This window comes from Pelodiscus sinensis, chromosome 3 (assembly GCF_049634645.1).
Source record: "Pelodiscus sinensis isolate JC-2024 chromosome 3, ASM4963464v1, whole genome shotgun sequence".
Lineage (NCBI taxonomy): Eukaryota > Metazoa > Chordata > Testudines > Trionychidae > Pelodiscus > Pelodiscus sinensis.
In genome coordinates, this window is record NC_134713.1 from 142,665,091 (window position 1) to 142,680,917 (window position 15,827).

At 44.3% G+C, this 15,827-nt stretch overlaps 1 protein-coding gene across 3 annotated transcripts in view; it reads left to right on the plus strand.

Moving 5' to 3' along the window:
• The window catches only part of DNAH8 (dynein axonemal heavy chain 8), a 615,913-nt gene that overhangs the window by 401,965 nt on the left and 198,121 nt on the right, over nucleotides 1-15,827 (plus strand). For all 3 annotated transcript variants that reach the window (XM_075925079.1, XM_025186355.2, XM_025186358.2), the window contains one exon: nucleotides 11,413-11,659. In XM_075925079.1, the coding sequence (XP_075781194.1) occupies nucleotides 11,413-11,659 (247 nt within the window). The remainder of the gene's footprint in view (nucleotides 1-11,412; nucleotides 11,660-15,827) is intronic.

Here is a 15,827-nt window from a genome sequence, read left to right on the forward strand (position 1 = left end):
TCTATGGTAGAGGTCTAAAATAATGACTGACATGGAAAAAGTGAATAAGCAAAAGTTATTTACTTATTCCCACAATATCAGAACTAGGGGTCAACAAATGAAATTAATAGGCAGCAGGTTTAAAACAAAAGTTTTTCTCTACTCAGCACAGTCAACCTGTGGAACTCCTTGCCAGAGGATGTAGTGAAGACTAGGACTTTAACAGGGTTCAAAAAAAAGCTAGATAGATTCATGGAAGTTAGGTCCACCAATGGCTATTAGCAGGGCTCACCGAACCACGGTGAGCCCCACTCGCCAGCCGCGCTGTCTGGTGATCTGCGCATGCACAGATCGTTCTGCACATGCGCAGATTGCCTGAACCCGGCTCTTCCGTGTTACAGGCAGTCTTCTTTCCAGAAGCATACTGAGGCTAGAATGGCCAGCCTGCAGCTGGGACTTGGACCAACTGGGCGGCATGTGTGTGGGGGGACTTAGGCTTTATTCCTGGTGCTCTGGTGCTAAGGGGTGTGTCTGACAAAACCATGACCATTCAGCACTTGGGTTGCACAGTACTGGGACCATGGTTCACATTGTTTTGGGCTTGGTCTGTGGTGCCTCAGGCTTCAGGAGGACTGGAGGTACTGGGAGTGCCCATGCTGTCCTCAGGAGGAATGGGTAACTGGGCTGTGATAGCTGGGAACTATATAGCCACCCACCTAGTGCTTGGGCTTCCCAACAGTGGGGCTATAGCACCCAGCACTCCAGGACTGGGGCCACAGCACTCTGAGGCTGTAGTACCCTGTCCTCGGTGTGACTGGTAGTGCTGGGGCTGTGCCTGCCCTATGTTTGGGGGCGGTGCATTGGAGAATCGCTGGAATACTGTGCTTAGGAGACTGGAATTGTTGAGGTTGTCCTCCCTGTGCTTGGAAGTGCTGGGGCTGAGGGCGCCACATCTACAGCTCAGATTCTGGGGCTGCCTGTCCAGGACTTGGCAAGAACTGGGGCCACTGAGGTTGCTCATCCTGTGCTCAGGGGGCTGTGGGGACTGGGGCCTCAGTGCCCAGTTTTCTGTGAATGCTATGGTAGTGTGGCCAGGGGGAAGAGGGGCAGTGTGGCCTTTGACAGAAGGGGTAGGCCTAGGGGCAGCTCACATGCTATCCATGACCAATAGTTTGCTTGCTCCGAACTATTTCTATGTCAGCTTTAATGTTATCGTTTTGGGGGCAGTTTTGTGCAGACTTTACTGTCCCTTTCTCTTCCTCCTCTTCTGTATCCTATAAATAGCAGTCTGTTGGTGGCAGCCACTTTAGTAGCTCCCTGCTGGACTCCTTTGTTTCTTCCCCTAGGCATGGCAGAGCTTTTCTACAAATACCAGGCTAATAAAAACATTGATCTGTGTGAGGCAGGAATTCATTCTTTGCTTAATTTTCAGTAAAAACAGATATCTGCCCTTTTTTCTGTCTGGAAAGAAACTTTGTTTCTCCCTTTGTTTTGTTACAGACTTTAAAGCATGATATCAGTGAGTATTCATAATTCCTCATATAGTATAAATATACTCTACAGTAATATTGATCACCACAAAAACATACCTGATATATTTTTATAATACAGTAATATTGTACATGATCAGTGGATGCAATTTCTTATAATTTAAGATTCAGGTTCCTGCAAGAGGATAATCTCCACTATTTGATATGTTGATGGCCCTGTTTATCATTTCTGTAAATGTGGCTTCTTTGTCTCTGCCTGACACCACACTGGTGAGCCAAACAAATACACATTCCATTGTCTAGGGCAGGCTGGGCTTACGTATTGTTTCCTGAACAGAATTCTAATGCACATCTATAACTCTCTGTACACATCTTAAACAGGAATAATAACTCACTGATCATTATTAATTTTACAATGATATATTACATGCTACCTTTTGGGAATATAACTTGACAAGTGTGTTAGGTATAGTAAGTATGTCAGTCCTGGCACAAGTTGCTGACATAGAGTAGTGAATCACCTGTGAGCTTCTGTGTCATAACAGGCTCTCTCCTGTTTGTGAGAACAATTGTGTATGATGATGGCAGACAGGGCTTCAAAATGAAACAGTGCCTCTACTACCCATGTAGCATATCAAGGGGGATCTACAAACTCATAACAGAGAAATGATCTGTTTGTCCACCCTCTTCACAAAAGTATCAGAGGAAAGGCAGCAGGCTCTGCCTTCTTTGGGGGGAAAGCCTAGAATCACAGATCAGAGGGCAAAACCAGTAGTGGTATCACCACTAACAAGGGCTTATTATGAAAAAGAATGAATGTGCTTCTGACAAGATCTAAATCTAGCAAGCAGTGTTTGCTGTTTCCAGAAGAGTGGCCTTAATTGACCACACACAAAAGGGTGAAAGAGATAATGAGCTGCCAATGGAGAGGTTCCAGAAAATCTAAAATCTGATATTTGTGTTCATCAGAAACACAAAGGCATCCCTAGCATAGTATCTCCAACTACTGGGACATCCAGTTTTGTGGATAGGATTCACCCCTTGAGCAAGGTACTATATTTGGTGTTCACAGGCTTTTATCCTGAAAGTATGGATCCAGTCATTAAAACATATGAAGTATCACTGTTGGTTCCAACAATGGTATTGTCAGCCGACGGTCAGGGCAGTGTGTGTGGGTATGTCTCCTAAGTCTTTGACTGCTAAGACACGAAGTCTCGTCGCAGCGGGCAGCCCAGAAGGCTGAAAGGAGCCCCGAAAGTTTTTAACGTCCGTGACTTTACTGCTAGGACCACAGTCCCTTCGCAGAGGGTAGCCAAACAGGCTAACAGACGCCCCAGTGTGTAGGAAGAGCTTATTACACCTTAGATTTTAACTGCTAGAACACAAAGTTCCTTCGCAGCGGGCAGCCTGGGAAAGGCTGGAAAGGTGCCCCAACGGATCTTGTCACCTGGGAGTGACACAGATCCAAACGCCCAAGCTCTCCCTATGTCTGTCCCTTTATGACCGGCTGAAGTTCTTTTAAATTGTGCTTTGTTCTATTACAGCAACTGAAGGAGTCAGCTTAAAACTTAAACAGTTACAGGTTTATTAAAGGAACTTATAAATCATATGGTTACAATGGCTATTGCTCTATTTCATAATTATTAGCAAAATATAGATCTTAAAATGGTTACAGGAAAAAGGTAAAGATAGAAAATAGAAATAATGGTACCAAATGACAGCTTAATCTTTAAAGAGCTCTAACTCTATGTATATATACTTAAACAAAGGACCACATCCAGGTACAATTTTTACCCCCTTCTGTGCCTCTCAACTCCAGCGTGTCAGGCCAGGGCCAGTCTCTCAATTCCTCGGAATGACAAATACGAGGTGGGCGTCCCCTCTGGAACCTCGGGAGGTCAAACACCAAACTCGACCAGCAGATAAATGATAGATTGACACACAAAGTCAGTGTGCTGCTGGACTCATCTTTATACCCCTGGGGGCCCGTATTCTCTTTCTTATCTTAAGAGGCCAAATTTTACTGGTCTGTTTTGTGGCGCCAGTTCTTATAAGCAAGTTTCAAGTTAATTTACACTTGTAAGAGAGGAAGATAGATAATTAGGACTGCCGGATGTTCTTGTTGGACGGGAGATTCCTCCCCCCGCGGACGGTTATGTGTTCGTATCAATATGGGTTAAGTCAAGGACACGATGTACAGCCTCTTGGTCAACAATTAGTTTGACCACCCTCCTATCTCTGCTTACAGTTGGTCACGGTCACTGAGCCAGCATATCTAAACCTCCTGCTCCAAGGTTTTCAAAGAATATGCTGTTTTCCTGCTCTTATGTGCCCTGCATGGTTTCAAGCAGACAAAGATGGATGTTAAAATGGGGGTTCACGTCTGGCTACATTCAACTGAGAGACAATCCCAGAGAATGCCCACAAGGATCTCCCCTATGCCTTTGACATGTACAGATACTCAAAACAGGCTATTGGGGAGAAGAGCACACCTGGGAAACCGAATTGCATAAAGGCAATTGGAGCTCCATTGAAAGGAATAAGACCATAAAACTCTATTCTCCATATAGCATATCAAGCTGGCCATATGAGAGTTTCAGAGCTATCATAAAGGCCCAGGATGTTTTGGCCCAGTTGAACAACTTTACCAGTGTGGTACATTTCAGTAATCGGGAGGAAATCTAAGCTCTGCTTTATGTTTGGTACCAATCAAGATAATCATAGAATCCTAGGACTGAAAGAGACCTCGGGAGGTCATCGAGTCCAGCCCCCTGCCCAAAGCAGGACCAATGCCAAATAAATCATCTCAGCCAGCTCTTTGTCAAGTTGAGACTTTAAAACCTTTCGTGATGGAGATTCCACCACCTCCCTAGGTAACCCATTCCAGTACTTCACTACCCTCCTAGTGAAATACTTTTTCCTAATAACCAACCTACACCTCCCCCAGTGTAACTTGAGACCATTGCGCCTCGTTCTGCCATCCGTCACTACTGAGAACAGCCTCTCTCCATCCTCTTTGGAACCTCCCTGCAGGAAGTTGAAAGCTGCTATCAAATCCCACCTCACTCTTCTCTTCTGCAGACTAAATAAGCCCAAATCTCTCAGCTTCTCCTCGTAGGTCAAGTGCTCCAGCTCCTTAACCATTTTGGTTGCCCTCTGCTGGACCCTCTCCAATGCGTCCACATACTTTCTGTAGTGGGGGCCCCAGAATCAGGTGCAATATTCCAGATGTGGCCTCACTAGTGCTAAATAAAGGGGACTATAATAATAGACTGTGCAGAAAAGATTTTTTCTTTCATAACAGCAATATACATCAAATGAGAATTGAACCAGAAGACAATCTGACTCAGCAAACAGCAACTCAGAATTGTGTCTGAATCAGGAAGTCTTGAATCTGATCTCACAGAAGTATGGCCTTCTAGCAGCCAACCTGTTTACCCATCACAAGAATAGAAAACTGCCAAAGAATTTCCCCTGAAAAGCAGATCTCAGATCACTTTTGACAGATAATCTCTCTCACAGGTTCTGCTTTTCACTTCTACATTTTTACTTCTTACACTTCTAAGGAAGAGGATTCAGGAGATAAGGTGAGAAGAAAGTAAGGTTCTATCTCCACACGAGGGGCAAGTCTACACTATGAGATAAGGTTGACTCTAATATGGTTGATTTCTGGGCACCCAATTTTGTGAAGTTGAGGTTCTGTGTCCTCACTATAGGGAAGAATGTAATGTAGTCTGAGGAGCCTACCATCGACTCAGAGACTGATGAGCCATGGGTAACTTTGCAATCTGGACTATGCTCCTGTGACCAAAATTGTGCAAAGGATGGTTATTGGCTCATATTATCAGCATCCTATAATGTGCTTAACTAGTCTGTCCCCAACTTGTGTGAGATTAATGAGAGGCACTGTGCTCACACCTTTTTGTGCCCTGGTTGCCTGTATAGACACCATAGCAACGTGAACATGAAGTCCGCTTTGTAACAAACCATTATTATGCTGATGTGTGTGGTGGTATGCCTAATGGTGCAGTACTTGGTGAGAGTACACGTCACTCTGCCAGGAAAAGGAGGAGGACAAATCTCAGCATGGCATGGAGTTGCTGCTCATGCAAGTCCTGGCGCTGATGCTAGCACAGCTTCCAGTAAATCCTGTGGACATAGTACAACACCACTTCTGGCACCATGATACAAGCTCAGACTGATGGGATTGCATTGTGATACAGAGATGGGGCTCTCAGCAGTGGCTGCAAAACTTCTGAATGTTTCAAAAATTCTTGAAACTTTGTGAATGGTTTTCCCCTGAGCTGAGGTGCCAGAATACCTGAATAAAACCCACTATGACCATGGAGAAGTGTGTGGCAATAACCCTATCAAAGCTTGCAATGCCAGACAGCTACTTTTCAGTGCAGAATCAGTTGGGAGTGAGGAAATCTACAGTGGAGGTTGTTCTCATACAAGTAGCCAAAATGATCAACAGCATTCTGCTACAGGGGGTGGCGACTCTGAGAAATGAGGATACTCTAGTGGATGGCTTTGCAGCAATGGGGTTCCCTAACTGTGATGGAGCAATAGATGGAACACAGATCCCCATTGTGGTCCCCGACCACCTTGCCATGGAGTACATAAACTGCAAGGGGTACTTCTCCACGACGCTGCAGGTGCTGGTGGATCACAAGGTCTGTTTTACTGACATCAATGTGAGATGGTCAGGCAAGGTGTATGATGCACACATCTTTATGAACTCCTGCCTCTTCTGAAAGATGCAAAGTGGCACTTTTTTCCTAGACAGGAAAATCAGAATCGTAGAGCTGAAAATACCTATTGTGATCTTTGGTGACCCACCTTACCTCTTGGTCCCATGGCTCATGAAGCTGTACACAGACAGCCTGGACACCAGCAAGGAGGAGTTTAACAACAGACTGAGCAAGTGCAGAATGATGATGGAATGTGCATTTAGATGTTTAAAGGGTAGGTTTAGGAGTCTCCTGATTCAGTTGAACCTCTGCCAAAGCCAGGGGCGGCCCATCTGCTCGTAGTAGTAGCATCTTTGAGGTGCTGCACTAAGCCATCTGCTCACTGCCTTCGCTTTGTGGTAGGATTGCCTTAGCTCCTTGATTTGACTCAGCACAGCTGGGGTCCCTGGAATAGCTTTTAGCCACCAGGAAGCTTGTGATCTTCATCTAAATGTCCACATTCCTCTTGTTGGTTCAGAGCTTGGACGGAATGGTTTCATCTCCCTATGCCTCGATGAGCCCCACGTCTCTTTTCACCCTTAGGAACTGGAGCCCGTGGGAGCATAAGTATTCATCTCAGTGTTTGCATTTGTCAAAGTCATGTCCATCTGTGGTGCGATGTGCTGCTCACGCTGAGAAGTGCTCACAATGCTGGCCACACAGCAAATACTATTCAAATTTACCAGGCCTTTTTCTGCTCACCTGGAGGTGCAAGTTCTGACCACAGCAGTCAGAGTAGAAAACTGCGGAAGGCAATAGCTTCGACTTTTGCCAGTTCTGTGTCCACCCTATTATAAAGGCAACCATGCAAGGTTGGGAATACCATTTCTTCTTGTGAAAAGCTGGAGTACTGAAATCAACTTCAGTTGCCTTTAAAGTTGAGGCAACAGGCTTGGTAGCATTTAGAAAAAAATGACCATATGTGAGTAAATTTGATGTAAAGTGCTAGTGTAGACTAGGCCAAGCTGAGGAAATCATGTTATTTGGATCTGGTAGACTTGGCAATGGAATCTCCACTGTATCTGTCCATCACCAAGGTACTATCTTCCAGCCAGACCCAAACCATTTCCAATTAACAGCATGGCTATTGAAAGGTGGTGATTGCCAAAATAACTGGAATTGTACTGTCTTCCAAATTATTTTGGATACTAACGGACTACTCCTTTATCTGATCTAGATTTGGCTCAGAGTATCAAGAAAACAAAAATTCTGGTATTCCAGATAATCTGGATTTTTTTCATGATGGTGTGAACAAGGAGCTCCAGCTCAACACCATTGCCAGGTGTCAGACTCATGTAGCATCTTCATGTGCAGGATCCTCTGGTTCTTTGGCAGAGGAATCTCAAATTTTCAGATTTCTGATATCAATCAGACTCTCTAGACCTGCAGTCAGAGCAGTCTTTTCTAAATGATACCTACAAGTGTTTTTGTTGTTGTTGCTATCATGCCTCCTAGATGAGTTAAGGAGCTGGCAGCTTTATCCATGCAGGAACCTAAAATTATGACAAAGGGGTAAAGACCCCAAGATCTTTCTTGCTAAAAGTGAATGCATCTTTCCATACAACTCAAAGTCAGGATGACTTTCCCTTATTCTGTCAATTTCTATTGTAATTCTGTCTGTTTCTGTACAGCATTGTATAGAAAAACTATGGCATACTCTGGGTGTTCTTAGACTAAAGATATGCCTCAGCCACACCACTTTACAAGAAGATGCTTTCTTTTATCCAACATGCCAAGTGCTCTGAGTATCCAAATTGTCTCTTTTCTTCCCAACTCACATAATTCACTACTCACTGCTTTTCATTTGTGTCAGACTGCTGGGGATAGAGTTGATAGCTTCTTGCCTAATAATTTCCCCTCTATCAATAACATCCCCCATAATTAAGTCTATTGTGGTAATTTCTTCTTTTTTTTTTGGAATATGAGTTATTGTTGAGGGGTGGCAAGTAATGTTTCTCTAAGCTGAGCACTTATGTGGAGAGGTTCAAATGATGCCCAGCTGATTATCAGAGCTCCCACAATAACCAGAACCAGCAGTATGTGTTTCTCCTGGTGGTGCACATCTGCACATACTTTGGTGCACATAACCCAATTTATTCCTTACATGGATGGAAAAGCTTAGAGGGAACACTGGCGGCAAGCACTTGGAGGCCCTTTGGCTTGATTCTTTCGGTTGAATGATCTCACCACTCCCAAGGCTATTTACAGCATGGCCTTATGGCTTCAGTCAATATAAACACCCTTTTAATCAGGGTGTTATGGCCCCCGTGGCCTTGATCAAATGTCCACCCCTATGGTCAGGGTATTACAGCCTAGTGGCCTCAGTCCACATACACAAGTCCCCCTCTTCAGAGTAATACCGCCCAGTGGCCTCAATCCCCATATACAAATCACCCCTCTTCAGGGTAATATGGCCCAATGGCCTCAGTCCATATACATAAGTTCCCCCTGTGATGGACCCCCTCATTCTTCATGAAATAGACTTATGGACTCAGATTGCCTAACTCAAAGGTGCAATGGAGAAATTACCTCATATAACCTATCAATCTTCATGTCATAATATGCTGGATCTGTATATCTTATTCTATTGTATGTATTATTATTGAGTGTAAAATTAGACACATGGACTATGGAATACTTTCTGGCCTTAAATGTGCAAAGGAAAGCCATTAAGGCTGTTTCCAGTGCTGGGATGACTTAATGTCTGAGTAATCATATGCAAATAGCTTTTGTCCATAAGTCTTAGCAGTGATTGGTCTTAGGAAGTCACATGACCTTCCTAAATGATAGTGACTGGCCATGCAACTTCCCATGCAAAAGTGGGAATCTTTACAGCATTAGGAAACTAGCAGCTCTTTGTCCTGGGGCTGGCTGACACACCTGAGGGAAGGAACCAAAGACCCCTAGGGTGAGGAACAGCCCTGGTTTGAATGCTTAGCTGGAAAAGAAACAGTTTTAGGGGTGAGCTTGTAGTAAGTTTGTACTGAGGTTTTAGTATAGAATTAGCTAAGTATTTTCTGTTATTTTGAATTTGTAATCTACTTTGCTCTGACCATTCTCACTTATTACCACTTAAATCCTACTGCTTATACTTAATAAGATCACTTTTATTTTCTATCAAGACCAGGGTAAATAATTGTTACCTGGGGGACGGGGAATCAGTGTGTACATTCCCTCTTCCATTAAAAGGGGCTTACCAAAACAATTCATTTGGGGAGTAGTATCCCAGGAAGCTGGGCCCTAAACTGCATTTTCCTTGGACCTGAAGAGATTCAGTGTCTATACTGCTCCTCTGGGGGGCATTGACCTCAGCTCTGTGCCTTGGCTGGGGGAGACCAGGGAGCTGGCACAGGAAGACAGGGTGGTGAGGAGCCCCAGAGAGCAGCAAGGTGTGTGTCAGTGGCTTTGTCAGTGCCTTGGGAATCAACCCCAAGGGGTCTTCTGTGATGGTAACCCATCACATCCCTTCTTCAGGGTAATATGGCCCCCATGGTCTTAGGCCATGTATAAGCCCCTTTAATTAGGGTATTATGGCCCTGTGGCCTAAGTCCATACAGCCTTGGTAAAGCTCCTCCCCACATGGGTGTATGTAAATAGGGGATAGGGGAACCCAGGCCCTCCCTTTCCACCAGGTCCCAGCCTAGGCCCCTATTGGCAGAGGCACGGTCCATTGTTCGCTCAGCGGGGAATCCTGCCGCAACACACTGAGTGCTCAGGGTACAATTCCCCTCCCTGGGCTACTTCCTACTGGGACTTGGCTTACGTCTTCTCTGTATGCTCACTCTCAATCTGCAGCTTCTCTGGTAGCAGCTCCCAGCACAGCTGCCACGCCGTGGTCTGGCTGTGCTCCCGCTCCTACTCCTGCTCCCTCAGTGCCTCCTTCCCCTTTAGCAGTCAGTCCTGACTGAGCTGCCCCAGAGGCTTTTATAGTCAGTCTCCAGTTGGAGCATGCCCAGCAGGGCTGTGCGGATGGGGCTCTCTCTGCCAGCGGGGCCAGTGTTACTGCATCAGCTTCATTGCAGGTTTGATACATTCCATCTCAGTTATGTATATAGTTAAAATTTAATAGAATTTTATGTTAATAATTTGCTTAACTGACAGTTACATGAGTATTTTCACAGCTTGGGGATAACTCTCCAAGAGCCCTTGGGAGCAAAACTGTACCACTACCAAATTCCACAATGGAAAGGTATAGGCCATTCATAATGAATTGTGGGAGATGTTGCTACTGTATTAGACAGTAAGTATTTTTTCCTTTTGGGGCTTGTATAAATATATGTGATGGAGAGTACCTCACAGAGAAAGTCTCCTTGAGATTTTTAGACAGTCTCTTAAGAAAACAGGAAGAACTAGAGTCCTAGGTAGTTTATGGTGTCTCAGATTCAGTAACAATGTGATTATGGCTATGATAAAATGCCATTATTAGCTGTTTAGTTTGTCCTTTGGTCCTGAAGTTAAGTCCAGGGTTTTAAATATATCTTTAAAAGAGTCTTATTTTAGTTCTAAGAAGGATGTCATATTGTCCTATTTTAAAGAGATTAGGGCTAAAACTAAGTTCAAGCAATGAATATTATCCCGCACAGAATATCAATGGGTAAGCAAGTATTGAATTAATTTTATTGATATAAGTGCTAATGTTGTCATTATATGGTATAAGCAACTCTGGGGTAGGAGGGTCTGGGAAGCCTTTGGTTAAATCCAACTGTTTTTTGCCATTGAAATCTCTCTGAGATAACAAGAATTCCTGTCGTCACCAGGATACAAAGCTGAAGGCATTCTGTATTTATGTGTACATTACATACATTATTTAGAACTGGAGTTGTTAACCATTCTCTTGCTATACCTTGTTTGTGTTAACATTCATTTTTCTCTCTGAATAACATTAAATGTATTTAAAAAATATGTCATAGTAAAATTATTTTTGAGCTGCTCTGAAGAGATCAGACAGGATGTCCTTCAAAAAACTATATTTCAGAACAAACACATCAGTTTAGGAATTACATGTTGGTCAGTAGCATTATACAAAGAGCAGCAATTAGGAATATATTTGAAATGTTATAATTCTGACAGCTTTCTAATTGCTAACAAATAAGTGTCTTCTCTTTAAATGCAATTTTATAAATATTGTCTGACTCATACAATTAAATCTGAATAAAATAGCTTTTTAAACTAAGAATATTTTTCAGAATAGTTCCCTTTTTTTTCACTAGTTATATGAAACTTATAAAGTACGCCATGGGTTGATGATACTTGGACCCAGTGGATCTGGAAAAACAACAGTTATAACTATACTGATGAAGGCAATGACAGAGTGTGGGCGTCCTCATAGAGAAATGCGTATGAACCCAAAAGCTATTACTGCTCCTCAGATGTTTGGCAAACTTGATACTGCAACTAATGACTGGACAGATGGAATCTTTTCTACACTGTGGAGGAAAACACTAAAAGCTAAAAAGGGTATGCAAATATATTGTGTATGATGTGATCAAAATATCTCATCTGTGCTGTACTAAAAAGTAAATAGTATTTGCAAAGACGATAAACTTTCTCTTGAATGAAGAAATATAGTTGTAATGAGGGTTTTGAATTAAGCTCTGTTAATAAGCAGATAATCAGGCTGAATCAATCTTTGACTAACAATCTTTGATTTAATAAAAATTAATGCAGCGTAACAGAAAGGATTGCAATAGTTAGCAAACCTATCTAAAGACTGGAAAAGCGATTTCACCTCTTTTTATATACTGCATATTCCTGTTTATCCAAAACACTATTATCCAAATCTCTGCATTATCCAAATCCCTTCCTTGTCCCACCCTCCACCCCACCCCCACATGAGATACATGAAACCCATGTGGCAGAGAGCATGTATTTCATGCTGGGAGGGAGGGGGCGCAAGGATGAGATTCAGATAATATGGAAGAAAGTCTCAGGGCATGTCTACACAGCAGAGCTAAAGCTAACATAAGCTATGTAACCTGAGCTGCATCAATTGCATGGATTAAGTTGAAAGAGCTTATTTCGGCTTTTGGCGCTGTCTACATGTCAGGAAGTCCGAGAAAGAGCACTCTTCCTCCAACTTCCCTTAGGGTATGTCTACACTACAGCACTAATTCGAACTAACTTAATTCGAATTAGTTAATTCGAACTAAGCTAATTCGAACTAGTGCATCTAGACCTAAAAACTAGTTCGAATTAGCATTTTGCTAATTCGAACTAGCATGTCCACATTGTGTGGACCCTGAACCGAGGTTAAGGATGGCCAGAAGCAGTGCCGGCAGGGAATCAGATTAGGACTTAGAGCGTGGAGCTGCTGTCTCAGGCAAGCCGAGGGCTGTACTTAAAGGGACCCGACCCCCACCCCGGACAGACAGTTCTCAGGGGTGCCCCGCTTGCAAAGCAGTCCTGGCTTGGATTGCCCAGAGTACCCACGCTGGGCACAGCACAGCACTCGGCCATCATACCAGCTGCACTTGCCGCAGGCTGCCATCTGGGTAGAGGGGACAATTGGGGGGCTGCAGGAGAGCTTCCACCCCCAGAAGCCCACAGAGCCAGCCTAGTCCTCCCCATTGGGGGCTTGTACCCCATTCCTCCCTCACCTCCTTCCACTTACCCCTCCCTAGCCCTCCTTCCTGATGTACAAAATAAAGGACAATTGTGTTAAAAAATAGAATCTCTCTTTATTGAACAAAACTGGGGGACGTTGGGAAAAGGAGGTGGGAGAGGGGAGGGCAACTGCAATGATGAGGGGTTTGGAACAGGTCCCATATGAAGAGAGGCTAAAGAGACTGGGACTTTTCAGCTTAGAAAAGAGGAGATGGAGGGGGGGATATGATAGAGGTCTATAAAAGCACAAGTGGGGTGGAGAGGGTGCATACAGAAAAGTTCTTCATTAGTTCCCATAATAGAAGGACTAGAGGACACCAAAGGAAAGGAATGGGTAGCAGGCTTCAAACTAGTAACAGAAAGTTGTTCTTCACAAAGCAAAGAGTCAACCTGTGCAACTCCTTGCTGCAGAAGGCTATGAAGGCTAGAACTAGAACAGAGTTTAAAGAGAAGTGAGATCAAGTCATGGAGGTTGAGTCCATGGAGTGGTATTAGCCAGGGGGTAGGAGTGGTGTCCCTGCCCAAAGTTTGTGGAAGGCTGCAGAGGGATGGCACGAGACAAATGGCTTGGTCACTGTCTTTGGTCCATCCCCTCTGGGGTGCCTAGGGTTGGCCGCTGTCGGCAGACAGGCTACTGGGCTAGATGGACCTTTGGTCTGACCCAGTACAGCCATTATAAGCTCAGGGCTCAGGGTCGGGGATCTCAGTGGACCACCTTGATTTTCATGCACACCTGCTCCTGGGTGGCCAGGCTGGCAGCTCTCCTGCCCTAGACGGCCACTTTCCTGAGTCTAGTGCGGAGGTTGTGGACGAGGTCCACGATGTCCGCAGTAGACCAGGCGGGTGCCCGCCTCTTGCAGTCCCGGGCAAGCTCCCAGGAGCCGCCAGCCTGGTCCCGGGAAGAGGGGGAGGGCTGGGGGGCACCGGGTGGGTGGCTCGAGCTGTGCCAGGTGCAGGATCTGCTAGCTGGGTGCTGGCAGGCTTGCACCTGGCACGGGCACCGTAGCCAGCCCGTGCCCCTTTAAGGGGTCCGGGGCGGGAGGGGGGCAATAGAGTTTCCCTGGTGTTGGCCAGAGTGGCCACCAGGGAAAGCTGGGGAGGGCTAGCCTCCCACTAGTTCGAATTAAGGGGCTATACACCCCTTAATTCGAACTAGTAAGTTCGAACTAGGCTTAGTCCTCATACAATGAGGTTTACCTAGTTCGAACTAAGCGCTCCGCTAGTTCGAATTAAGTTCGAACTGGTGGAGCGCTAGTGTACCGCCTATCAAAGTTAATTTGAACTAACGTCTGTTAGTTCGAATTAACTTTGTAGTGTAGACATACCCTCACTCCTCATAAAAGAAGGGGTGCCGGAGTTGGAGTAAGAAGTCCTCCAGCTCAACATTTTGACATTATGTTGAAATAACTGATTGTAGGGTAGTCTTGAACTATGTTATTTCAGAAAAATGTCAGTTATTCCAAAATAATGCTGCTGTGTAGTCTCAGAAGGGATAATGTGGAGGTTGGGATAATAGAGCAGAGACCTTCAGCTGGCAGTGTGAGGAGGCAAAGGATGAGCTCATTGTTTGCAAGGGAGGCTACTCTGCTGCTGAATAGCTCCTGCAGCAGTACAGGGAGTCTTCTGCAGTCCTACTGCCATAGGAATTAGTGAGCAGGGTCATGACAGTGGAGCTGCAGAGGGCTTCAGAAGCCTAGTCACTTCATCTTTTCAGTTCAGCACTGTTAATATAAATTATGATTTATTTTTGTAGTTATAATCAAGATCTGTATAGATTCATTTTAGTGGCTTTAAAATAATGTATTTTCTGTTTAATGTTAATTGCTCTGATAAGAACTATGGTTGCAAAATTCCTATTCTTCATAACATGTTTATTGATCTCTAATTTAAATTACACCATATATTTGGTGGAGGAACCTTGGCTTTAAATTTTGGAATTAACAGTAATATAAAAAACAGAAATACAAACCAACGTTTTCAAACGTGGGGACATGAGATTAAGCACCTACATTAATATATATAAACTTAAATAAAGGTGGCCCGATTTTTTATAATTGCTGAGCATCCACAGTTCTTGTTGGCTGAAGAGGAAGCTATAAGTAATCGACCCTAAAAAACGGTTCATTTTTATGTAGGTGCCAAAATGTAGATAATTTCCTCATGTTAGACACCCCAGTTTGAAAAGTTTGACCTTTAGAGCTGTATATACAGCGGGCACAACTGGTGGAGGGGTGCCTGTCCCCTGGCTGGGGCAGGTTCAAGTTTGTCTACTCCCTGTACTCCCCAGTGAGAGCGAGGAATGCAGCAAACTGCGAACTTTCCCCTCATTCCCTAGTGAAGGGAAACAGTCAGCAATGTTTCAGTTTGAATGGGCAGGGAGGTGGAGCTTCAGTTTCCTTTTCCCTCTCTAAAAATTACCTGAGGGGTGGGAGGCTTGGAGCTAGAGCAGTTCCAGGGGTAGGCAGACAGTCCCAAATGCTTGTTGATTCTGTCTCTTTTCTCTCTGCTTCTATGAGAAGTAATCCCATTCCAATGCATTCCATTGTCCTGGGACAACCAAACTCGTATCTTGCTTTGTTACAATAAGAGAAAGTGGTATACTGAATTTGGTGGTGCTAGCTCTTACTGTTTAGAAAGAGTTCTTGAAGGGACAGACAGACTCTCAAATTCCCCAGCTGCTGCTTCAAAAGTGATTTCCTGGCTAGGGATCCAACTCCTAGATTGGAGCTTTATTGAGTCTATTCTGCTGGAAGAAAAGAGTTTGTCCAGATGCAAATTCCACTTACGATGAGCATGCATCCCATGCATGTGGGATTGGAATATTTATGGTCATGTGTGCCCCTTTTAGCTGAGTATCTACTCCCAGTTTCATGATACTCCATACTGAAAACATAAAAGGTCAGAGCAGGCCAACGACCATTCATTTACTCTCACTGCTGCCTGGCTTCATGACGGAGAAACATGTTATTCTCAAAAGTAGTTAGGGTATGTCTACACTGCCACCCTAGTTTGAACTAGGGTG